The sequence below is a fragment of the Lynx canadensis genome, chromosome B4 (genome assembly GCF_007474595.2).
Source record: "Lynx canadensis isolate LIC74 chromosome B4, mLynCan4.pri.v2, whole genome shotgun sequence".
Taxonomy (NCBI): domain Eukaryota; kingdom Metazoa; phylum Chordata; class Mammalia; order Carnivora; family Felidae; genus Lynx; species Lynx canadensis.
Window position 1 is genome coordinate 121,088,507 of NC_044309.1, and position 27,066 is coordinate 121,115,572.

At 36.7% G+C, this 27,066-nt stretch overlaps 1 protein-coding gene across 1 annotated transcript in view; it reads left to right on the top strand.

The window, feature by feature from the left end:
* Positions 1-22,406, top strand: part of ANO4 (anoctamin 4) — a 245,140-nt gene extending 222,734 nt beyond the window's left edge. The window contains exons 25-28 of the mRNA XM_032593799.1: positions 5,100-5,219; positions 17,522-17,627; positions 19,167-19,362; positions 21,651-22,406. Of these exons, the coding sequence (XP_032449690.1) occupies positions 5,100-5,219; positions 17,522-17,627; positions 19,167-19,358 (418 nt within the window). The 3' untranslated portion in view covers positions 19,359-19,362; positions 21,651-22,406. The remainder of the gene's footprint in view (positions 1-5,099; positions 5,220-17,521; positions 17,628-19,166; positions 19,363-21,650) is intronic.
* The last annotated feature ends 4,660 nt before the right edge of the window (positions 22,407-27,066 follow it).

Genomic DNA, 27,066 nt, shown 5'->3' on the forward strand with positions numbered 1-27,066 from the left:
AAATCAAGTCAGCCAAATTTATGCACCCCTGGTCTAGGTCCAATTTCATTATTAATCCTACATAAGTACTCTAAGGCATGGACAGCTGAATGTAATAAAACCTACATTCCAGCTATTTGAAGAAGCTTCTATAAAGTTCTTTACTATAATAACCATGTGGACATTAGACACTAATTATCTAGCAACTTTAAGTGAACATGCCATCCCATTTTAAGAGATTTAAAGACTTATGCTGTACTACTCACATACTCTTTCTAATTGTAACTGATGCCAACATTCTCTGCTTGACTGAGCCTGGAAAAGCTTGCCTTTGTTTAAACCACTTTCCCATCTGTTTTGCATTTGACTCTCAAAACAACCCTAGGAGTGGGACATGCATTATTACCCTCACTTTGAAGAGCAGAAAGAGATTAGAGGTTAAGTCCAGAATATCAAGGCAGAGTACCTATGGAACCCACATGAAGGCAAAGCCTAGACTCATACAGTGCTCTCCATCCTGAACAAAACAGCCCTCAGGGCCATTGCCAATAAATTGTCAATCAGCTCATCTACAGGAGAGAACTCCAGGGGTTTACATTCCAATGGTTATTTAAATTCTTTTACCCCCAAATAGAATGAAACTGTCTTGGTTTGGGGGAACCAAAAATAAAGTGGAAACATATATGTACATTTATGATAGTGAATCAAGCTTTAGAATGTTGACAATTTTAGATTTAAGACAGTGTTCATGGGGTTTAAAATTTCCCTAATAGCCTCCTTGTTTCAGTTTTCTTAGGCTCCCCTGAGCTATTTTTTATAAATAACTTTTCTCTTTCACTTATGAGTCTTCTGCCCACTTTCAGTATTTATAGATCTACCTTCTATCTCTAATCCATTGGTCATTTTTCTTGTTTTCAAATAGTTGCATTTGTATTCATTCTTCATGAATCTTATTTTCTGCCCCACCAACTACTCTATTATCCTTTTTAAGTTTTTTTCCTGATAAAAATTCTTTAGAAATGATTTAACTAATAGGGGAGCAGCATTGTCAAAATTTAGAATGTTAAGGCTTTTGAGGTAGTATGTCCAATTTCTTATTATGATTTAATGCACCTGTAGAAATGCCATCTTTCAACGAAACTTACTCTAAATCAAAAGTACTGCAACCAAACCAACTACCTTTCTCCGAATTCTCACCATTTTTCAGCTTTCCCTGGCTTCTCCAAGGATAATTTCATGCATATATCCAGAGTCACTCAGTTCACATGCCCCTTGTCCCTATGACAGGATATCTCAACTGCTCCCTGGATGTGCTCTCCAACACAGTCTTCCTACTGTCATGAGTGTTCAGGGAATGCATCTTCAGTGGCATAGAGGGGAAGACATTCTCCTTTTCCAGCCAGATCTGAACATGAAAGGAATGCCATAATTTGAGACAATGTTCTCCACACAGTGGGTACACGAGAATGTTTCAAATATTTCATCTCTCCTCTCAAGAAATTCCTTCCTTTTGACTACAGCCTACAGTAGGTGGATTCCTGGACCAATGCCCCTGCTCAGATTGTTTATGGTTTGTAAAATGAAGTCACTGTCTCTTTCAAGAGATCTTCATATAAACCTTTTTAGAAAAGTGCTTAGAGAACTAAAATCTCCTCCAGGTATGCATCAGAGGACAGAAATTACAAAGCACAGTTGAAGTTGTATACTATAAAATTGTTCTGTTAATCAGAACTAAATTTTAATCAACTAAAATTATTTTCAAATAGCACAAATAACCATTTTGAGCTCCCCTACCCATCCATTGAATGTGAGAAACTAATTACTGTTGTTATCAGGCTAGACTTGTGGAACATTCTCTAAAGATATATGCAGGCCTTAGGACTATTGTGAGGTATAGATCTGATTTAGTGATCTAAACCAAAGCTGATTTTCATGTATAAATAGTGGTATCATAAGGAGTTAGAGACTTGATCAAGGACACAATTCTCAAATTGTCACAGAATGAATCACAAATACATTACTTAGTTTGCAAGATATTTGTGCAAATTATAATCCAATAGATCAACATCATAACCAATTGCAAAGTTGTATTTAAAAACATAAAGCCTACTGTACAGAGATTGAATCTTCCTTTTTCATGATGTCTGGCATTTTTATTGCAATAAGTCAGAATTCCACTTTCTTCTGTCTCATCTCATTAGCCTAAGTATCTATAGATAAGTTAATATATAAATTTGTCATTTATCTATAAGGCACATTTGACTTTAATGCGTAAACCAGATCTGATTTCTCCTAGCTTTTTCATCATTTGAGTCCTATCCCCATGCCATTTGTGTCACTATATGTAAAACCTCAAAGGCAAATGAATAGCAAAACTCAAAGATACTCTGCAGTAATTTTGGTCAGGAATCTACAAACTCAAAAGTCAATTTCTGGTTCTGTTCTTTCCCTTAAAACTGATTATTAGTGATACTACTCGCTCATCTTTTTCCTTGTAGTAAAGGATTGAAACAATTAGTCATGAATGGTTTTAAAACCATTATTCTCACATTTAAATGAATGTGGTCTTTGCAGAAGTTACTGGAAGAGGTATGCATCCTAATTAAATACTGCTACCCTACGTAAGATATTTTCTGAATCTCCTTTTTGGAAGTACCTTCAGAGGCCATCTACCAACCGCTTAAGAAAATTAACTTCATTATTTTATATTCACAGAAAACTCTTTGTTTGTCTGATACCTCCTCTCTGTATCTCTTACCTCTGCCTGAACGTCAGTGCTTCATTGTTCTCTAACTGGCAGCTGGTAGTGTGTCACAGTGAGGGTATAGAGATCTCCTGCTAGCAAACAGGGACAGATGGGATCTGCCACTGCCTGTGGCCTCCCTGCTTGTAACAGTAGGTCACTGAGTTGACACATGAATGCACTGGCGAAACTTCATACAGGTGACTGTGGGAAATCTATTTCCCTGATTTGATGACTGCCTCAACTGCTTATTATGGACAATAGTGAAGATTCTACCACAGTGAAAAGACTTTGAGAAATGCCTAGCCAGTTCAGTATTAGCAGTCCCTCTTCTTCCCTGATTGTGGAAGGATATGGAAGGGAGACTTACACAGCTGATAACTAGGTGTGTATATATGTGTGTGTGGTGTGTGTGTGTGTGGGTGTGTGTGTGTGTGTATACACACATGGACTGTGTCCATGTGTGATGCTTTATACACAGGAGTACAGGAACCCACCAAAGGCATATTTTCAACTTGGATTTATGACTGACAATACATGAATATGCTTAATAAATAGTTCAAAGATATAGCCTCTTTATTTTGAAGGCTGGGTATTGGTCCATGAGACCAGTATTTTATTTAAATTTAGACTTTTCCTCAATTGAGTTTTTGGACAGAGCAGCCATCAAACTGCAGCTTAATCTTAATAAAGCCACAGGGCTGCTTTGGGAGATAAGAAAGAGTGCAGGAGGGGTTGTAAATATTTCATTTCAGTGTTGGGTCTGTTTTCTGCCAGTTTCCAGAGGAACTTTCCTTTCTCACTGTTTGGGTCTTGAGAAGACTCTGCTATATGTTATAGCTCACAAAAGCTGGCTCCCCTCTCTGTGAGGGCTAATAATCAAGGCACTAATTTTCTTTCATGTCATGTTCTAGGCAGTTCCAAATTGTCCTTCTGATGAGTTGTAGGGGAGACCTCCTGCCAGTTGGATTAAGGCATGTTACACACCCACTGACCATTTGTTTCATCCATGAGTGACTTGACAAATGGGTCTTTCTGCTTGCTTCATTTTTTTAAGGCCATGATAAAACCCCTGTGATTTGTCTTGAGCAAGACAACATACAGAACTCATGTGGTCTCAGTACTGTGTTTGTGTCATTGTTTTGGTTCAGTGTTCAGCAGCTTGGAGTAATCATGCCAGACAAGTTAATGAAGGGTAATTTGAAGTTATGATTTACTCATTAAATTATAATTATTTGTTGATCTCCTGCAAGGTAAAATAAATAAATAAAATTCATAATAGCCATTCACACTTAATTAAGATCTTGCTATAGGTTAAGCACTCTGTCACACTTGCTTTACAGGTATCATTTCATTTAATCCCCATTTAATCCCCACAATGACCCTATTAGGTAGGCCCTGTGGTTGTCTAAGGAAGTTACATAACTTGCTGAATTTGCATGACTAGAAAGCAGAAGAGCTACAATCTGACCCCTCTAATCCAAGTTTTTAGTATTATAATATACTAACTCCCAGTCCAGAATGGAAGCTGTGTCCTCAAGAAGCTTATTATCCCCGCGGTGTATAGGCAGTAGTCTATATGCCCATATGAAATCAATTGAATTTGGTATTTACTGGATTCCTACACTACATAAGACCATCCTAGGAAACAAAAATACCTAGGATACCTGTTCTCCAAAAACAACTACAATCTAAAGACCTACATGTATGCAGCCAACTCTAGCACAAGCTGTATGGTAATGGTGAAGTTAAGTGCAACACCATACAGAGGAGGGAATGAACTTTTTGGCCAGGATTAGGACATCTTCCCAGAAAGCGTGCCATTTCAGTTGGTCATGGGAAAGGAGCACTATTTCCACTTATAAAGAAATGAATAGGGAATCCCAATAGAAAAGACAACCTGAACAAAAGCATGACAGAGAATGTAGTCTATCATGACTGTAGCAAGGGATGTGAGTTGGGAGGGAGTCATGGTCACACCAGTCACATTCATGACATTATGAGAGAATATAGATATTCATTAATAAAGGAATGTGTTTATATGTGCATGTGTGTTTATATCATCAAGGAAAAGAAGCAGTGACTTGCCTATAATTTGTACTGATTATGCAATGCTGTCTTTCACCTATTTCGCTGAAGTAGTGATTGGTGCAGTGATGTTCTATATGATGATTTTGAACAAAAAGTACCAGAATAAAAGAATGACTTGTTCCTGATTTCACATACCAGGATTTGCGGTGTGCCCTGAGTGCTTGTGACAAGGCAGAGCCAGCTAAAGGCATTTACAAGTGCAAGAGCTTCTAGGAAGTAGAGCCTTTATTGAATTGGATGCAGAAGTGATCAGAGATCTAATTATAGCATTTGTTTTCTCTTTCAGGTGCATGGTTGGCTATGTGAATGCCAGCTTATCTGTGTTTCGAATTTCTGACTTTGAGAACCGATCTGAGCCTGAGTCTGATGGCAGTGAGTTCTCGGGGACTCCTCTCAAGTACTGCAGGTGAGCACTCAGCCTAACCTGTGCTGACTCTACCATGGGGAGGTTTTGCTCAGACAGTCCTTTCTGAACTGAGCAGTTTAAAGCAGTGGTTCTCAATCTTGATCATGCATTAACATCCATTGGAGAATTTTAAAACTCCTCTTGACCAGGGCTGTGACCTAGAAAATTAAAACAGAATCTCTGGGGTGGAACTGAGATGTCCAGATCCAGGAAGTCAAACAAGAGAACCCAAAGAGACCCACGCCAAGACATTATAATGAAAGGGTCAAAAGTTAAAGACAAGAATATTAAAAGCAGGAAGAGAAAAGCAACTTGTTATATACAAGGAAACCCCCGTAAAACTATCAGATTTCTCAGGAGAAATTTTATAGGCCAGAAGGGAGTGACACGATATATTCAAAGTGCTGAAAGGAACATATCTGCCAACCAAGAATGCCCTGCCCAGCAACAATGTCCTTCAAAATTGAAGGAGAGATAAAGAGTTTTCCAGACAAGCAAAACGGAAAGGAGTTCATCACCACTAGACCAGCCTAACAAGAAATGGTAAAGGGACTTCTTTAAGTTGAAATGAAGGGGTGCTAATTAGTAACAAGGAACAGTTGAAAGTATAAATCTCATGGGTAAATATATAGGAAAAAAAGAGGAATGATCACTTATAAAGCTAGTATGAGGTTAAAGACAAAAGTAGTAAAAATACTTATAACTACAATAATCAGTTAGAGATACATAAAATATAGAAATTGCGACATGAAAAACAAAATGTTAGGGGGAGAACAAAAATGTAGAGCTTTAGAACGTGATCAAGTTTTAATAATTATCAACTTAAAATAGACTGTTATTATATGTAACAGCATATACCACGGTTGTGGTAACCACAAAGCAAAAAATATATAGATACACAAAAGAGAAAGAGTAAGAAATATAAGCATACAACTAAAAAAACCCCATCAGATCATAAAGGGAGAGAGCTGGAAAAGCAATGAACAGAGAGTAACTACAAAACAGCCAGAAAATAATTAACAAATGGCAGTAAGTACATACCTATCAGTAACTACTTTAAATACAAATAAATTCTTCAGTCAAAAGACATAGAATGGCTGAATGGATAAAAAGACAAGACCTATCTATTCACTGCTCACTTCTGATGTAAGGACACAGACTGAATGTAAAGGGATGGAAAAAGATAATCACATGCAAATAAAAACCTAATGAAAGTTGGGATATATTGTCTGTTCTAAATATAGACTTTCAAAAGAAGATCATTACATAATGATAAATGGGTCAGTCATCCAACAAGAAGACACAACATTTCTCCCAATGTACCCAACAAAGGGGTACCTGATATATAAAACAAATATTAATAAATCTAAGGGAAAAATGCATAGCAATTCACCCATAGTAGAGAACTTTAATACCCCACTTACATCAATGATAAATCATCCATGCTGAAAATCAATAAAGTAACATTGGCCCAGACAACATGTTACAGACATATGTACAACTTTCCATCCAAAAGCATCAGAATACATCCTTCTCAAGTGCACATGAGACATTCTCCAGGACAGATCATGTTATGCCACAAAACAAGTTTAATAATTAAGATTGAAATCACATCAAGCATCTTTTCTGACCCCAATGGTATAAATGATAAATTACAAGAAGAAAACTGGAAAAAAAATCACAAGTATGTGGAGATTAAACATGCTACCAAACATCTAATGAATCAAAGAAGAAGTCAAGGAGTAATCAGACAGAGCTTGAGACATTTGGAAATTATTACAACATACCAAAACATACGGAATGCAGCAAAAACAATCCTAAGAGGGAAGTTCATAGCACTAAATGCCTACCTCAAGTAACAAGAAAAACCTCAAACAACCTAACTATACCTCAAGGAACTAAAAAAAAAAAAAAAAGAACAAATGAAACCCAAGTTAGTAGAAGGGAAAAGGTAACAAAGATCAGAGGAAAAATGAAACTAAAAACAAATAGAAAAGATCAATAAACCAGGAGGTGCTTCCTTGAAAATATAAATAAATTGACAACATTGACAAACATTTAGCTAGACTCACCAAGAAAAAGAAGACTGGGGAAAAAACTGGAACAAGATACATTATAACTGACACTACAGAACAATGGATCATAAGAGACCAGTGAACCAACAACAATTTGACAACCTAGAAGAAATGGACAAATTTCTTGAAACATACAAACTACCAAGACCCAATTGAGAAGAAACAGGAAATTGGAACATACCAATTACTAGTAAAGAGATTGAATCAGTAAACAAAAACTTCCCAACAAACAGAAGTCCAGGACCAGACAGCTTCACTGATGAGTTTCTACCACACATTCAAAGAATTAATACCAATTCTCAAAATCTTCCAAACACTAGAAAAGGAGGAAACCCCTCCAAACTCATTTTACATGGCTGGCATTACCCTAATTCCAAACCAGGCAAGGACACCTCAAGGAAATAAATTACAGGCTAATATCCATGGTGAATATAAGTTGTAAAATTCTTCAAACAAAATATTAGTAAACTGAATTCAACAATACATTAGAAGGACCACACACCATGATCAATGATTTATTCCAGGAATGCAAGGATGGTGATTCCACATCCACCAATCAATGTGATATGCCACATTAACAAAATAAAATATAAAATGATATGATCATCTCAACAGATGAATCATTTGACAAAATTCAACGTCCTTTCACAATAACAACTCTCAACAACCTGAGTATAGAAGAAATGTACCTCAACATAATAAAGACGATATATGACAAGCCCATGGCTATGTCATACTTAATGGCAAAAAGCTAACAGCTTTTCATCTAAGATCAGGAGCAATACAAGGATGCCCAGTCTAGCCACTTTTATCCAACATAGTATTGTAGGTCCTAACTAGAGCAGTTAGATAAGAAAAGATGTAAAATGCGTCCAAATGGGAAATGAAGTAAAATTATCATTATTTGCAGATGACATTATTTAATATAGTCAACCCTAAGACTCCAGCAGAAAACTGCTAGAACTAACAAACATTAAGTAATTTGTAGCATACAATATTAATACACAGATATCATTTGTTTTTTCTATACACTAATAACAAACTATCAGAGAAATTAAGAAAACATTCCATTTACATTGCATCAAAAGAATAAAGTATCGAGGAATAAATCTAACCAGGGAGGTAAAATACCTACCTGTATACTAAAAACTGTAAGACAATGATAAAAGAATAGAAGATACAAATAATTGGAAAGATAATCTGTGCTCATGGCTTAGAACAATTTTTAGGATAGTTCTATTTTTAATTTTTTGAGGAAACTCAAAATTTCTAGAGTGGCTGCACTGTTTGCATTCCCACCAAAGTCCAAAGGGTTCCCCTTTCTCCACAACCTTACCAACATCTGTTGTTTCCTGAGTTGTTATTTTTGCCATTCTGACAAGTGTGAGGTGGTATCTCATTATGGTTGTCATTTCTTTTCCCTGATGATGAGTGTTGTTGAGCATCTTTTCAGTTGCACAACTGGGTATTGATCTAAAGGACACAAAAATGCTGATTTGAAGGGGCACATGCACCCCCAGTGTTTATAGCTGCACTATCAACAATAGCCAAATTATGCAGAGTTCAGATGCCCATCAACTGATGAATAAAGAAGATGTGGTATACACGTGCACGCACACACACAATGGAATGCTACCCAGCAATGAAAAAGAATGGCATCTGGCCATTTGTAACAGTAAGGATGGATTTAGAGTGTATTAAGCTAAGCAAAATAAATCAGAGAAAGACAGATATATGATTTCACTCTATGTGGAATTTGAGAAGACACAGCAGATGAACATAGGGGAAGAGAAGGAAAAATAACATATAAACAGAGAGGGCGGCAAACAATAAAAGACTTAAATACAGAGAACAAACAGGGTTGCTGGAGAAGAGGTAGTAGGGGGATGTGTTAAATGGGTAGTGGGCACTTGTTGGGATGGGCACTTGTTGGGATGAGCACTGGGTCTCATATATAAGAGATGAATCACTGGGTTCTACTCCTAAAGCCAAGAATACACTATATGTTAACTAACTTGAATTTAAATGTAAAAAAAAAATTTTTTTAAAGAATTGTTAAAATGTCCATACTACCCAAATTAATCTATAGAGTCAGTGCAATTCCTAATTCCAATAGCATTTTTCATAGAAATAGAAAAAACAATCCTAAAATTTGCACAGAACCACAAAGACCTCAAATATCCAAAGCAATCTTGAGAAAGAAAAACAAAACTGGAGGCATCATGTTCCTGATTTCAAACTATGTTGTAAAACTATAGTAATCAAAACAGTATGGTACTGTCATAAAGCAGCTCACATATAGATTAACAGAACAGAGAACCCAGAAATAAGCCCATGCATAATTAATTTCTAACAGAGCCAAGAATTGACAATGGAGAAAGGACGGTCTCTTCAATAAATGGTGTTGGGAAAACTGGACAGCCCCATGTTGAAGAATGAAACTGGGCGAACATCTTACATCATACACAAAATTAACTCAAAATAGATAAAGCTTTGAACATAAGACCCGAAACAATGTAACTCTTAGAAGAAACATAGGCATTAAGCTATTTGACATTGGTTGTGGTGGTGATTCTTGAATCTGACATCAAAAGCAAAGGCAACAAAAGCAAAAATAAATAAGTGGGAATAAATCAACTGAAAGCTTCTTCACAGCAAAGGAAATCATCAACATGAAAAGACAACCTACTTACTGGAAAAATATTTGCCAATCATATCTGATAATGGGGTAATATCCAAATATACAAAAAAACACATACAATGGAAAAAATGAACAATTCAACTTAAAATGGGTAGAGAACCTAAATAGACATTTTTCTGGAGAATACATACAGCTGGCCAAAAGGTACATGAAAAGCCAGTCAACATCACTACCGATCAGGGAAATGCAACCAAACCACAATGAGATAGCACTTCACAGTTGTCTTTTAATAATAGCCATTCTAATAAGAAATAAGTTTTGGAATGCTTGTATAGGAAAGGAACCTTGTGCACTGGGCCGGTGAGAATGTAAATTGGTACAGCTACTATGGACATATATGGAGGTTCCTCAAAAAACAAAAAATAGAAATTCATATGATCCAGCAATTCTTCTTCCAAGTATTATCCAAACACTAACTCAAAAAGATACCTGTTCCCTCACGTTTATTGTAGCATAGTCAAGGACAATACCGAAATGCAGAAGAAACAACCTAAGTGCCCATTCATGAATGAATGAGTAAAGAAAATGTGATACACACATATACACACAAGAATATTCTTCAGCCATAAAATAGAAGGAAATCCTGACTTTTATGGATACCATGGATGGACCCTGAGGACATTATGCTAAATGAAATAAGTCATATAGGGAAAAACAAATACTGTATGATCTCACTTATATGTAGAATCAAACAAAACAAAAAACTCAAACTCATACAGTCAAAGAACATATTGGTAATTACCAAAGCAAAATTGTGAACATAGTCAAAAGATACAACTTCCAGTTATAAAATAAATCTTGAGATGTAATACACAGCATGGTGACCATAGTTAATACTGTATTTCAAATCTTAAATTTGCTAGAAGAGTAGATCTTAAAAGTTCTCATTATAGGAAAAAATAATTTTTCATAATAAAAAAGGTGAAACCCAGAATGGAATGTAGAAGTACTTTTATCCAAACTGAATAAACTTGAGCTTTGTTTTTTCAAGAACTTACATGGTTAGACAAGTTGAAAGAAAATAAAGAAATGACCAATATGTGAAAATATATCTAAACATGCACTACATAGAACAACCACCAATATATTCATACTAGGGTCTGTTTTATAGCAATGGAAATAAATAGGCAACAGCATGGATGAATCTTAGTAGCCATGGTAGTAAAAAAAGAAAAAAAAGCCTCAGAAGACTGCATACAGTATACTATCCTTTCTAGAAAATTCAGTACCAAAACTAAACAGTATAATATTCAGACAAATATGAATGAATGAATGAATATACATACAAACATTTGTTAATGATAAGAATAAAATTCAGGATAAGGAAAGCAAGGGGATGAGGAAAAGGAGGAATACAGAGGGTAAGATAAGTTCCTGATAATGTTTTAAGTCTTGTGTTGCATGGTGGATTTATGAGAGTTCATCATATTATTAAGGTATTAAATAAATATAGAAAAAACACAAACGGGCCAATGAGTTTACTTATAAATTGAGATATAGGAGTAGGACAATTCTGTGCACCTAATGTCAAAAATAATGTTATATGGAAACACAAAGGATGAAGAATAGTCAAGATACTTTTGAATAATGAAGGGGAGATGTACTTTACATTAGAAATAGTATAAAATTTTAGTACTTAGTGTAGTGGTGTCACAGAATCAAATAGAAAATGGAATAGAATTGAGAACTCAATTAAAGATACAATCACAAAATAACACTATATGATTTCATTTATACAGAGTTCAAAGCAGATGAAAACTAAGCACTGTTTTATTTAGGAACACTTGAACAAGTAGTACAACTATAGAGAAAAGAAGAAAATTAAATAGCAATTACCTTTCAGGGTGTCTGGGATTGACAATGAGGCATTTGTAAGCCCCTGACCATGCTCTAGGTCTTACCTTGGATGGGGTTACATGAAGTTCACTATCATTCTTTCAAATGTACATACACTTTTACATTTTTAAAAAATGGGAACGAATTAACTATACCTGGCACTAGGAAAAAAAATATGCTTGCAAGCCAGTAATCCATTTCCTGAGAAACAAAAGCAGCTTTACAGAATGCACTAACTTGTCAAAAGGGAACATCCTGCCTTTCCCACATGTAAAACTGAAGCCAAGAAATTACAAGTGTTACTTTCTGAAAACAACTGTGACTCACTCAAAAAAATTCCTCCAAACATTAATGCTCCTGGACCACTTAATGTCTTTGAAGATACTAAATTAAGATTAGAGCAGTAAAACATTGATTCAATTAGCTTTGAAACTTGGCTTTCTGTCTGTTTCTACAGCAGGGCCAGGAAAGTGTTTTCTTTGCACAAGTAAACATGTAGTCTGTCACTTGGCAAATCAAATAAACAGCACTACATCAAAAAACAGAGACATGGGGCACAAATGACATCTGAGCATCTCTCAGACCTCTGCCTCATTGAAAAGACCATTGGGATCAGGAGTAGGCTGGCACATCAACTGAGAGCTCCCCTTGAAACAGTCATCTGCAAACTCATACCAGAAAAGAGGGAGAATCCAAAATATTAGGGCCTGGTGAGATAAAGAGACCCTAATTGTGTTACCAGGGAAAACTGATGTCTAGAGAAGCTTCCTGAATTTCCCAAGATCATAAAGTCAGGCAGACCCCAAACTTGGTTTCAGTGTGCTTTCCAGTACAGAGTTTTGGAGATAGCTGTGGGCAGTGAAGCAGATGACAGCCAAATTCATTAGCACCACTGCATCTTAATTGCCTTAGGGTAGCAATAAGGAATTTTCTAGAGAGAAACTTGACTGTGATACAATAGCTTAAAAGAGTAGGAAGGCCAGAAACCTGCTGCTTCTGAAAAGTGAAACTTTTAAAAATTTCATAGGTCCTAAGAACAAGAATCAGAAGTTAAATGCCAATGTAGGAACATCGCAATCCTTTGGACACATATTAGCAGAGCTCTGTGATAGATCCACAAATGGATGTATCCTAGACAGAGGCAGAGCAAATAGATGCATATTCTCAACAACTGGATCTCTATATAGAAATTACCTCAAATATTCCCAACTCACCATAGCCATGAGTATAAGTGTTTTCTAAATATTAAAAAATGTAAGGAATGTTAATTTTTAAAATATAAAAATCTACAAATTAAAATTTAAGATCACCACCTAAAAACAAGTGTTTTCATTTTTGCATATTGCAGTAGTCATCCCTTATCTGAGGGAGATACATTCCAAGACCCAAATGGATGCCTGAAATTGTGGATGGTACCAAACCCTATATGCACTATGTTTTTCCTATATATACATACATACATACATGAGAAAGTTTAATTTATAAATTAGTCACAGTAAGATGAATAACTAATAACAATTATCACAATATACTGTAAGAAAAATTATGTGAATGTGGTCTCTATGAAAATACAACATTGTACTTGCCATTCTTCTTGTGATAATGTGAAGTAAAAATGCCTATGTGAGGAGATGAATTGAGGCAAATGACATAGGCATTGTGACCTAGCATTAGGCTCCTATTGACATTGTGACAATAGCCAGCAACAGGATCCTCTCCCTCCTGACTGTGGTAGGGAGGATGTGGTAACTGAAACCATGGAAAACGAAACAGCAGAATGGGGGTGGGGTAAAACTACTTGCATATATGTACAATTTTATAAATAGTCATGTTTGATAATCATCTTTGGGTTATAAAAAAGTATTTCATCTTTCTAGTTTTCATGCTTATATTTAATGAATGGTTATATTTGATGTATAAATGAATTCACTTAATACTACCAAACTTGTAGCAGAAATTTAAGAATGATACATCTATATTGTGGTTTTGGGAACAGTCAAGGGAAAACCATAATTTTCCACACAACGAATTTACAAGAGATATGGGGAGGAAAAGATTTATTAAAATTCCTCAAATGAAAAGCTGAACAAGGTCTGAGAAGCTAGGAGATAGAGCAATCACAATGAAGGGCACCAGTTAAGAGCAGAACAGAGGCATAAATAGGAAGGGGAGCAGTGGGTTCTGAAAAGAATTTTGTTTTAGCAAATGCTGTTGTGTAAAAGGTTTAAGGAGTTAGGGTGATTCTTGAAACAATTCAGTTTCCCTCCTTTTATAAATATACTTTTGTCTAATAATCAACCATATGTATAATAAAAAGCATACTGCCATTTTTCTTCTAGAAAGATTAGTCCATGCAAACTTTTAGTCCCCAATAAATTGGACCTTTGACAGAAACCATATATTAGAAAAAAGGTGTTTCAGACAATGACCAATCCTCATCATTACAGAGAGAACCAACAGCTTGAAGGCACTAGTAGATTCATTCTTAAGTTCAGCACCAGATACTCATCATAAACATAATTTTACTGACAAAACAATTGTAATACATTATTATATACCATAGACAGTAATGATAATTAATATGATAATTGTGATAATAGTGACAGCTCATTTTTGTAGTCTTTGCTTCTTTTCAAAGATATTCTGCATACATCTTTTGGGATGAGCACTGAGTTTTGTATGGAAACCAATTTGACAATAAATTTAATATATTTAAATTAAAAAAAAGGAAAGATTATGGAGCCACCAAAGTGTGCAGGAAGCCAACATGAATATGAGGAAATTCATGAACAAATCTGCCCAAATGTGTTTATAAATGATTAAATTTATGAATAAAATGATATGGTTATGGAAAAAAAAGATATTCTGCATAGAACAAAAATAGACACATAGATCAATGGAACAGGATAGACAGTCCAGAAATAAACCCACACCTATATGGTCAATCTATGAAAAAGGGGACAAGATATACAATAGGGAAAAGGTAGTCCTTTCAACAAATGGTGTTGGGAAAATTGGACAGCTACATGCAAAAGAATAAAACTGGACTATTTTTTTTTTTTAAAGAGTGTGAGTGTGAGCAGGGGAAAGGGGGCAGAAGTCGGGGGGAGAGAGAGAGAGAGAGAGAGAGAGAATATCTTAAGCAGGCTCCATGCTCAGCACGGAGCCTGATGGAGGGCTTGATCCCACAACACTGGGATCATGACCTGAGCTGAAATCAAGAGTCAGACACTCAACCAACTGAGCCACCCAGGTGCCCTGGACCACTTTCTTATACCATACACAAAAATAAATTCAGAATGCTTTAAAGACCTAAATGTAAGACTGGAAACTATAAAAATCCTAGAGGAAAACATGGGCAGTATTCTCTTGGACATCAGGAATAGCAAAATATTTATGGGTAGGTGTCCTCAGGCAAGGGAAACAAAAGCAAAAATAAAGTAATGGGACTACACCAAAATAAAAAGCTTCTGCACAGCAAAAGAAATCATCAACAAAACTAAAAGGCAACCTAGTAAATGGGAGTGGATATTTACAATTGATACAGCTGATAAGGGGTTAATATCCAAAATATATAAAGAATTTCTGTAACTCAACATCAGAAAACAATCATATTAAAAAATAGAGTACCTGAATAGCCATTTTCCCAAAGAAGACACACCAGTGGCCAACAGATAGTACTAATCATCAGGGAAATACAACAAAATCACAATGAGATATCACCTCACATCAGCCAGAATGGCTAGTATCAAAAAGACAACAAGTGTTGGCGGAGGATGTGGAGAAAAGAGAATCCATATGCACTGTTAGTGGGAATGTAAATTGGTGCAATCACTGTGGGAAACATTATGGAGGTTCCTCAAAAAATTAGATATATGATATAATCCAGTAATTCTACTATTATGTATTTACCTAAAGAAAATGAAAATGCAGATTCAACAAAAATACATGCACTCCCATATTTATTGAAGCATTATTCACAATAGCTAAGGTATGGAAGCAACCCAAGTATCTACCGATAGATACACGGTGAAAGAAGAGGTGGTTTATATGTGTATAATGGAATATCAGCCACAAAAAGAATAAGATCTTGCCATTTGCGGCAACATAGATGGACGTAGACGGTATTATGCTAGGTGAAATAAGTCAGAAAAAGATAAATATCATATGATTTCACTTATACATGGAATTTAAAAAGCAAAACAAATGAACAAAAAACCAGACTCTTAAACACAGAGAACAAACTGCTGATTGTCAGAGGGGTGGTGGGTAGGATAGATAATGGAGATTAAGAGATATAGACCTCCAGTTACAAAATAAATAAATCCTGTGATGAAAAGTACAGCACAGGGAATATCGTCAATGTTTAATAACATTGTATGATGACAAATGGTGACAATACTTATTGTGATGAGCACTGAGTAATGTATAGAATTGTCAAATCAATATAACATCTAATATAAACTAATATAACATCATCTGTCAATTATACTTAATTTTAAGAACAGATACCCTGCATAGGAATTATCTTGTATTCTCACACATAAGTTAGTGCTGATCTTGAGGTTAGGTACTATCCAGGTTAGGAGTCTGGATGATCATAATTTTTACTGAGACAATGGAATTTGGTACGTTTACATACAGAACTGTTAGAAGAACTAGCACTTCCAGATCTTTACACATTTCTAGAGCTAATGAAAAGAATACTGGGCTCAAGACTAATGAAAACTCTATAATATTGAGAGTCATTTTTCTGTTTCCCCACCTGTCATTACAGCAAAGATAAAATGGAGTTACATGGATTTAAGTTCTTAGGACCAGTGCCTTGCTTCTAGTAGGTACTCAACATATATTTGTGGAATTTGATGCTGATTCATAAGTTATAGTCGGAGCATATGTTGGGAAGGACTCTATTGTCAAGTGGGAGAAATCCAGTATAAACTGACTTTTAAAAAGTCATTGGTTCAGGTAACTGGGAGGTTGGCAGGATGATACATTGGTAATGGCTAAATCCCAAGCCTCCAGCAGTGTCAACCAACACAATGCCTCTCTCCTGGCTCTGAGTTGTTCAAATTACCATTCTCAAAGAAGCTCTCTCCACATAGTCTGTGATAGCCAGCAGCAGCTCCAGGATTTTACCCTCTGTGGACGTAGCGATAATTCGCTAAATGACCATTCTAGCAGAAGTCCTGGTGAAGATTCTCACTGATCATCTTTTGAGCTGGAGTCAGGGTAGGGGGTGAACCCTGCCTAACCCACATGGATAATTTCCCAGAGGAGAGGAGATATTCTTTTTTTTTTTTCCCTCTTTTTTTTTTTATTAATTTTTTTTTCTTTTTTTTTTTTTTTATATATATGAAATTTATTGACAAATTGGTTTCCATACAACACCCAGTGCTCATCCCAAAAGGTGCCCTCCTCAATACCGGAAGGAAAAAAAAAAAAAAAAAAAAGAGGTTAGAGTGGGAGAGAGCCAAAGCATAAGAGACTGTTAAAAACTGAGAACAAACTGAGATATTCTTTTACCAGAAGAAGAAAGGATGGACAAGTAAAGTGACAAATGTCTAGAAGAGAGAAACTTTTTAAACCATCTGTCATGAATGAGGACTACATAGTGGGAATGGATGAGATATGGGAGTCTGGAAAATCATAGCTTGGAATGTAACATTCATTCTCCTATATATTTGTAGATACCGAGACTACCGTGACCCTCCTCATTCACTGGTGCCCTATGGCTACACACTGCAGTTCTGGCACGTCCTAGCAGCTCGATTGGCTTTTATCATTGTGTTTGAGGTATCTTCTCTTAACCAATTCCTTTACTACCTTTGCCATAATGAAGTAACTGAGAATAATGCATAAATGCAACTGTGAGAACTTTCAATGTGATTACATATGTCCAGAAGTATTAGAGTAATATTATATAGCCTATTTTTTAAATCTTTTTTACCTTGAGTTGTTCAAGAAATAATTGAAAGTCCATTGTTGATTGTTAATGGATAAACCAGAAATCATTAGTCCTAATACTCTAGGGCCATTGTTCTTCAACTTTAGGAAAATTGTAGGTTTTATTATCACTACTCACAGAGATTCAGATACATCAGGTCTGTAATTTGCTTTTCACAAGCTCTCCAAGATGATTCTTCCTGATGTAGGTGTTCAAAGACTATAGTCTGGAAAACATTGAACTGGGTATTATACAAGTGGTAGCCTCTGGTTGTGTGTCATCATGACATTATATTTAAGACACAAATAAGTATTCATTACTTGGACTGAGGGGCAGAGAGAGAGAGGGAGACACAGAATCCAAAGCAGACTCCAGGCTCTGAGCTGTCAGCACAAAGCCCAACATGGGGCTCGAACTCATAAATGGTGAGATCATGACCTGAGCCGAAGTCAGACACTTAACCAACTGAGCCACCCAGATGCCCCAAATCATTTGTATTTCTGTGACTATACTTATAAGTGGAAATTTGATACCCATTTGTATATGTTAAAAGCCAGATTAAAGAAAAACCAAGACTGCCTCTTGACTTGGACTGGAAGTTTCCTATACCTCTTTTTCATTTGTTTTTTTCTTCACTCCAGGAAACTAAGAGAAGACAAGTTGTTCTTCCCTGGGAATTCACTTATCAATGACTCAGTCCCTCTTTAAAGTTTTTAATACTTTAGAATTATGAAAGCCTTTAAATTATCATCTGGTACTTTACTGATAATCCTCATATAGGCAAATAGAAATGACAGTGATTCTAGAGTTTCCGCTATTAGTAAGTCAGGTAAAGAATTTGTGGCAGTTTACCGGAAAAAAGTTTCTTCCTGAAATGATAACTTCCCTTAGGCCTACTGATAATTCTTACAATTAAAATTTGCAAAGCAAATTTAGCAATTTGTATTTGCAACATTTTCTTATAATTTTCACAATAATGCCCATCTTACACATGAGTAAATTGAAGCTCAGAGTGACTTATTCTCAGCTAAACAAACAGCTCTTAAGTAATAAAAGCTACAGAGCCAAGATTCAACCCTAGGTTTTCTGATTCCACAGTATATGTACTTCTGGCTCTCCTTTGCATTCTCTGACCACTGGTTCTCCACATTCTTTCCTTATTCCTTTTCTCATTCCCTGTGAAGTGTCATCAGACCAAGTTCGGTCCTCACCTATCCCTATGGTCGTCTTTCCTCACACACACCTCCCTTGACCTCATTCCACTTTCCAGACACTTGAGAGGCTCCATGTCCCTGGAGTGAGAGGCATTCTTGCACCAATTCCCAGAGCTCTTTCCACTAAGGATGGGCAATAAACCTAACTTGTTGTATTCTCCTTTATGTTTTTAGCATCTCGTGTTTTGTATAAAGCACCTCATTTCATATCTGATCCCAGACCTCCCAAAAGATCTAAGGGATCGAATGAGAAGAGAGAAATACTTGATTCAAGAGATGATGTACGAAGCAGAACTGGAGCGTCTCCAGAAGGAACGAAAGGAGAGGAAGAAAAATGGAAAAGCACACCACAATGAGTGGCCATGACCAGGTAGGTGAGAGGTGTGCTCATGGTCTGAAACCTCTCCTTGGGTTGAAGTTAGTGCTTTAAACTCCTTGAATCAAAGCTTGCCATCATTCTACTGATAGGAGTCAAACTCCTTAGAAGCTTCTCAAGCCAGCTTATTTCTTAATTGCACAATTTAACTTTATCTTCCATTTGCACATAATTCCTGCAACTCTTCTCTACCTCCATGACACTCTTGGCCTGGTAGTCAAGGTCTTTATGAGTTGGCCTTATTATTCCCTGAAATAAACCTTCTTTTCTGCCTTCTACTCCTGTTTGGCAGTTCTCTTTAAACAGAAAAGAGTCCTGTTGCCTTAGGGATATTAAAGTCACCTTTTTATCTCACCCAAGATGGCCCTCCCTCCGTCACCCACTTATTGTTTCCTTCCAGGATGGTCCATGTCACACCATACCCTCTAGAAAGTTTTCCCCAGACTTATCAGCCTGCTGAGACTCGCTTCTTAGAAACTTCTCCGGTTATTGCATCATTACTACGTGTATTGACCTATATATTGAACTGTATTATTTATGATTTTCAAATAGTTATCAGGCTTCCCCAGCACAATTGTAAGCATCTTTAGGAATGGTATCTTTATGGATGGTAATTTTATTCTTCCAACTAGTTAGCATAGCATTAAGCACATGGCACCCATTAAATGCAATTCAGTGAATAAAGGAGGTGGATTAAGGCTAAAAGCATTGTAAGACAGTTTCATAATGTTTCCACATATCTTATCAGAAAGTTTTCCTGGGATCTTCTCTCAGGTAAGTCAATTATTGGCTGTGTGTCCTTGGACAACTCAGTTCACTTCTGGGCCTCAGTTTCCTCACAAATGAAATGATTAGATGAGCTCTCAGTTTTGGTACTCTGTAAATCTAATATAATAGCATTTCTTTTACCTTCCTCACCTTCATTTCTCCCCCTCCACTTGTTTGAAGACTAACTTTGAAAACATTTTTCAAAATTTTGCCTCCAAAGAAAAATGAGATATACAGGGGGAAAAAAAGTATGTTTTTCATTTTTCATATTGATTACGATGTAGACAATACCTACAGGGATATTTGTTGTTCAGCTAGTGAAGTTGTGTTGCCCCAGATCTGTGTTAAGAGTCTAGGAGGTTATTTTGAGTTGGATATGAAGGTGGACTTAGAGGAAGGACTAAGTCCTTAGAGGACTTAGGAGGACTTAGACCCAGACCCCAGGCCCACAAGGATAATAGTATATAGATATTGAACAATGCCCCTCCCTCAATTCCAAAGTAGGTCTTGGTTTCACTAAAAGTAAGACATTTTTTGCAACGTAATAATTTTGCCATTTCCTAGATTTGCCGTCTGACTATGCGACTTTGGGAAAATTGCCTACTTTTTCTGAGCCTGTTTATTTGACAGAACTAACATGCAGCTCAAATAAGGCAATGTATGTGAGACATGTAGGAAACAATAAAGTGCTACAGAATACTACACGGGATTTGTATTGTTAAACGTTGTGTTATGCTCCACCAGATTCTAGACCTGGCTTTTCCATTCTCTGTACGACCCGGAATGGAATATTCATGTGGATTTGATTTCCACATTTACAAAAGTAAAGAAGTTGGACTGAACAATACTTTAAGAGTCTATCCAGTTTTTAATATTACACTGTATGTTAACTAACTAGAATTTAATTTAAGAACTTTAAAAAGAAAATAAAAATAAAAAAAGAGCCTATCCAGTTTTAATGCTCTGGGATTCTAGAATTTGTTCCAAGCCCCATTCTGATCACCTCTTCTCTGGCTCTGGTCAGCCTTCAAAGGAAAATGGCTGACCATCCAGATGGCTTTGTTTAGGGTAGGAGGCAGACATTAGTGAAGAGAATTGCCCCCAGGAGCTCCAGTAGCCAAGACCAAGGTGCAGTAAGCGGCATTACCTACACTTCTAGGGGCTGCACTGGGCTATAAGGCTAGTAACCAATTGGGAGTTTTTTCTGGCCTCATCATTATGGGTTGCTTTCTCCCCAGAGGCCATTTCTAATTTTTGCTTGAAAGCATAGTATTTGTCTGTCTTATTCCTCCAACAGTTGGCAGGATGTCACCTTGCTTCAGACTGCCTTTCTGACTCAGTCTGTTCATCTGTAAAGCAGGCACAATAATGTTTATACCATACCTGACTCAGTTTGGGGTTGCAAATTCTTTCAATGCCTTTGATTCATGGTGAGTACAAATAAACCATTGCACACCGTGTTCTTAAGCCATTGTGTGTACACGGGGTTTCAATGCCTTCTTTCCTCTTTCTAGGTAACAGTTCATTTCCAAGCCAAGGACCTGAAACCTGTTTACTTCTCCCAGCTGTGCAAAAGCACATTCAAGTGAATGACTAAAATGCAACCGCAGTGCATGTCGCAGACATTGGCAGCAGCAGGGGAGTCAGCACCCTTAAAGGACTACCTGGGAAATCATGCTGCTGTGAAATCACGTTGCAGCACACAATTGCTCTCTATCCATAGACCATTCTTGACCCAGCAAGCATGCACATCATGGGCAGTTACATTCTCAAGTTTTTAAAACCAAGGGGAACTTGTATACTGGGCCTGTTTTTCAGCCTGTTTGCTACCTTTTTTGCATTCTGTCCCATGTGAATTTTACAGACACTGGGCTAATAAGGGTATTCAGACACCTGGACACACATTCCTAGAATGTCATTATATGGTCCTAATTCCACGTCACTGAACGATACAGACAAGACCCTGTTTACAACTTTTTCTTTTTTTTTAATTTCAGATCTTTCTGAGGAGATTATTATATATGACATATCTATAGCTATGTGTATGGCCATAGATGTATTTCTGTGTGTACATATGTATAGTCATGTATTCTTACATATGTACATACAAATACAGAGATATATAAAGTACATAGAAATTCCTTACTTGTAAATAGCCAAAGGGTACTGACATGAATGACAAATTTTCACATTTAAATAGTCATCAACATGAAGCCATGTTTAATGCTTGTATAATGTGATGCAATAAAATTTAAAATAAATTTATGCACATGGAATATTTTCAGTTGGGTCTTCTGAAATTCTGTCATATTTTTTTCTCATAGAATAAGAGAAATTAGAGTGAGATCTTTAAAGGAAGGTTTATTACTCCCACACACTCCTGAGAAATCACTTCAGACAGAGTACATTTTTTTTTTCCATCTTGTTTCTAGGCTACTTTTTTAGAATATCAAGCCAACTAATTAGAGATCTCTCAGAAGAACTTGGAAAATGTCATTGACATAACTTTGTTGAGGAAATATGAAATATAGCCAATGACACTTACATATGATGTTTTAATTGCCCTGATTAGTTTGGTCTGCTAATCTTTGGAAGAGGCCATACATCTGTTTAAAAAAAAAAAAAAAAAAGGTTTCTAAACAATGCCTGTTGTGGTTACTCTTTTCTAAAGAGAGCAGAACCTGCCCTTGAACTATGTTATCATCTTGCCTATGTGAGTTAAGGAGATGAAATGCTCCCATTACCAGGTCCATCAAACACTGTCCTAGTTTATATACGTATTCACGTAAGCCGGTTGATTCCCAAAGACCTTAGGTGTTTTCTTAGCCTATATAGTACCAGCAGTCAGAGTGGCATTGGACAGGGTAGAGAACTTCAACCATTTCTTAGTTTTCTCTATGACCTGATGTTCCTGGGAGTGAAGTCCTAACCCTAGCAGGGCCTAAACTAAGGAGATGCACTTTATGGAAACTGAGACAAAAAGCCATTGAAAGAGTTTTCTTTTCAATCACTGGCTGAGAAGTCTGTGAACTTTTTCACAGCAGCCCCAAGGAAAAGGAATTTCCATGAAAAGTCTCCAGAGATGAAATGCAAAGAGATTCCAATAAGACAACTTGCCATACTGACTCAGCTTGTCACTTTTGTTCAGTATGCCTGAAGCTCCACCCCAAGCATCATGGCCCAATAAATCCTTGGGGCAGGTAGAACAGTGGGGGCAAAGAATCGTGAGTCCCTCTTTGGGTTTGGAATGGGCCATGAACAGTCACAGCTAGGTAGAGGATTACCAAAGGCACTGATCAGGATAAAGAAGTAAACATTTATTACGTGCAACTTTCTCTCTGGTCTGAGCATAAACTGAACTTAACTCCATGACCAAAACCTTTTTCTGCCTGTGGTGTCCTGCCTTTGCTATTCCAAGTGTTTCTGTCAATCACAATTCCTGATTCCCTGTTTGGGGTACAAGGAAAATGTGGTGAATATCTTAAGATGTCTTTAGGCTTGTAGGGAGGAGGAAGGCAAAGAAAAGAGAATTTCTGATGTACTTAAGAAATCAAGTGTTAGGAATAACATCACCAAATTGGAGACATAGTTTCCTCTCTTTGTTCCCCCTCACAAGAAGAAAACTAACAACCATTCATGGATAAGACCACAGAGAGAAACTTAGAATGCAACAGTGATGCTAAAGCACCCCCTGTACTATGGGGACCAAAAACGACCACATTAGAAGGGTAAGAGGGGCAGCTACTCGCTGACCAGATTGCCCCTCTTCCAGGCTGGTACAGTGCTATGCCAAGAGGTCTCCTCTGAGCCTGCAGTTCCTTCAAGGGGAAAAGAGAGCTCAGTGTGAACATCCAGCACCCCCAGTATTGTGGGTCACTTCTTAGCAGTCCTCATTCTAATTTTGCCCCACAGGAATTGCAGGGGAACATGCAGAACTTGACCACTGGGAACCTGATTGTGATGGAGGACAGGGAGGAGCTTGCGACAACCAGCAGTCAGATCTTGGAAAATTGAGTTCCTAGCTGCAATGCCCAAGAAATAATCCCAACCAGTGGCTTTGTTTATCTGCAGAGCCATGACCAGGGAACTTGGTGGGATGCCTGATTCAGGATGGCTGAATAAAAACAAAATCCAATTATATGCTGCCTAAAAGACACACATAGACTGAAGAGAAAGAAAAAGATATTTCAATTAAATGGTAACCAACAAAACAAAACCCAAAAGGTAGCTATACTTAGAAAAAATAGGTGTTAAACTAAAATGGTAAAAGGAGGCAAAGGAGTCATTATATAATGATAAAGGGGTTAACCCATCTAGAAAATATAATAATTGTAAATATTTGCGCCCAGCATCAGAACACCTAAACATATAAACCAAAGGTAATGTAGGGGCGCCTAAGTGGCTCAGTTGGTTAAGCGTCCGACTTTGGCTCAGGTCATGATCTCACAGCTCGTGGGTTCGAGCCCCGCATCAAGCTCTGTGCTGACAGCTCGGAGCCTGGAGCCTACTTCGGATTCTGTGCCTCCCTCTCTCTCTGCCCCTAACCCAGTTGTGTTCTGTCTCTGTCTCTCTCAAAAATAAACATTAAAAAAAGTTTAAATCAAAGGTAATAGAGTTAAAAGGAGAAATGAATGGCAATACAATACTAGTTAGAGACTTCAATACCCCTTTCAATAATGGATAGATCATCCAGACAGAAAATCAATAAGAAAATGGCAGATTTGAATAACACTATAGACCAAATGGACATAACAGACCTATGGAGAACATCTATCTGACAATACCAGGATACACATTCTTCTCAAATGCACATGGAACTTTTTCTAGGATAGACCCTATGTTAAACTACACAATAAGTCTTTGCAAGTTCAGAAAGATTGAAATCATACCAAGTATTCTCTTTGTCCATAGTGGTATGAAACTACACATCCATAAAAAAGGGAAACTGGAAAATTCATGAATGCACAGAGATTAAACAACACTCTCCTTAACAACCTGGATCAAAAAAGAAATTAAAAATATCTTGGGACAAATGAAAGTGGAAATACAACATACTGGAACTTACGGAATGCAGCAAAGCAGTTCTAAGAGGGAAGTTCACAACAGTAATGCCTACATTAATAAACAAGAAATAGCTCAAATAACCTAATTCTACACCCTAAGGAACTAGAAACAGAAGAACAAACTGAGCCCAAAGTTAACAGAGGAACAAAATCATAAAGATTAGAACAGAAATAAGAGAACAGTAAACAATTCGAAAGATTATCTTTTCATAAAATCAACTCTTAGTTTTGTTAAAATTGACAAACTTTTAGCAAGGCTGACCAAGGGAAAAAGAAAAGACCCAAATCAGCAAAGTTATAAATGAGAAAGGAGACATTACAACTGAATCCACAGAAATGCAAAGATCATAAGAGGCAACTAAGAAAAATTACATGCCAATAAACTGGAATACCTCGAATAAATGAAAAAAATTCCTAGAAACATGCAACTTACCAAGACTGAGTCAGGAAGAAATAGAAAATCTGAACAGACTAGGGACTCCGCCTGGGTGGCTCAGTCAGTTAAGCATCTGACTTCTGCTCAGGTCATGATCTTGGGGTTCATGAGTTCAAGCCCTGCATCAGGCTGTCTGCTGTCAGTGTGGAGCCTATGGATCCTATGTCCCCCTCTCTCTCTGCCCTTTCTGTGCTTGCACTCTGTGTCTCACTCAAAATAAATAAACTTGAAGAAAAAAAAATGTGAACAGAACAATTTCTAGTAAGGTGATTAAACCAGTAATCAAAATTTTCCCACTAAAGAAAAGCTCCAGGCCCGACGGCTTCAATGGTATATTTTGCCAAACATTTAAGCAAGAATTAATGCCAATCTTTCGCATATCTTTCCAAAAAAAAAATCAAAGAAGATGGAAGACTTCAAAACTCATTTTTCAAGGTCAGGGTTACTCTAATACCAAAATCAGAAAAGGGACACTATAAGGGAAAGAAAACTAGAGGCCAATGTCCCTAATGAATAAGATGCAAACATTCTCAAGAACATACTAGCAAGCTGAATTCGGCAGCACGTTAAGAGTATTATCATTCACCAGGATCTGGTGGGATTTATCTCTGGGTGCAATGATGATTCAACATACACAATTCAATAAATATGATACATCACATTAATCGAATGAAAGAAAAAAAAGCTTATGATTATATCAGTAGGTAACACCAAGTTTTTGACAAAATTCAACATTTGTTCATAATAACTCCTAACAAATTAGGTATAGAAGGAACATATTTCAACATAATAAAGGTCACATATGACTATCCCACAGCTAATATCATATTCAATAGTGAAAGGCTGAAAGCTTTTCCTCTAAGAACAAGAACAAAGGTGACTACTCTGACCATTCCTATTCAACACAGTAATTGAAGTCCTATCCAGAGCAATCAGGTAAGAAATAAAAGACATCAGAAATGCAAAGGAAGAAGTAAAATTGTCTCTGTTTACAGATGATTTTATATAGAGAAAATCTATAAAGACTGACTACAATTACTAAAAAATTGTTAGATCTAGTCAATGAATTCAGTAAAGTTGTAGGAAACAAAATTAACATAAAGAATCACTAGCAACTCTCATGCATTGGAAGAACAAAATATTGTTAAAATGTCCATACTACCCAAAGCAATCTACAGACTTAATGCAATCCCTATCAAAATACTGACAGCATTTTTCACAGAACTAGAACAAACAATCCTAAAATTTGTACAGAACCACAAGACACTGAATAGCCGAAGCAATCTTGAAAAAACAAAACAAAACTGGTATCATGCTGGAGAGGGGCTTGGGAAGATGGTGGAGTAGGAGAACCCTAAGCTCACCTCATCCCAGCTTTACAGCTAGATTTATCACTCACATCCAAGTAAATAAACTGAAGAGTGATCCAAA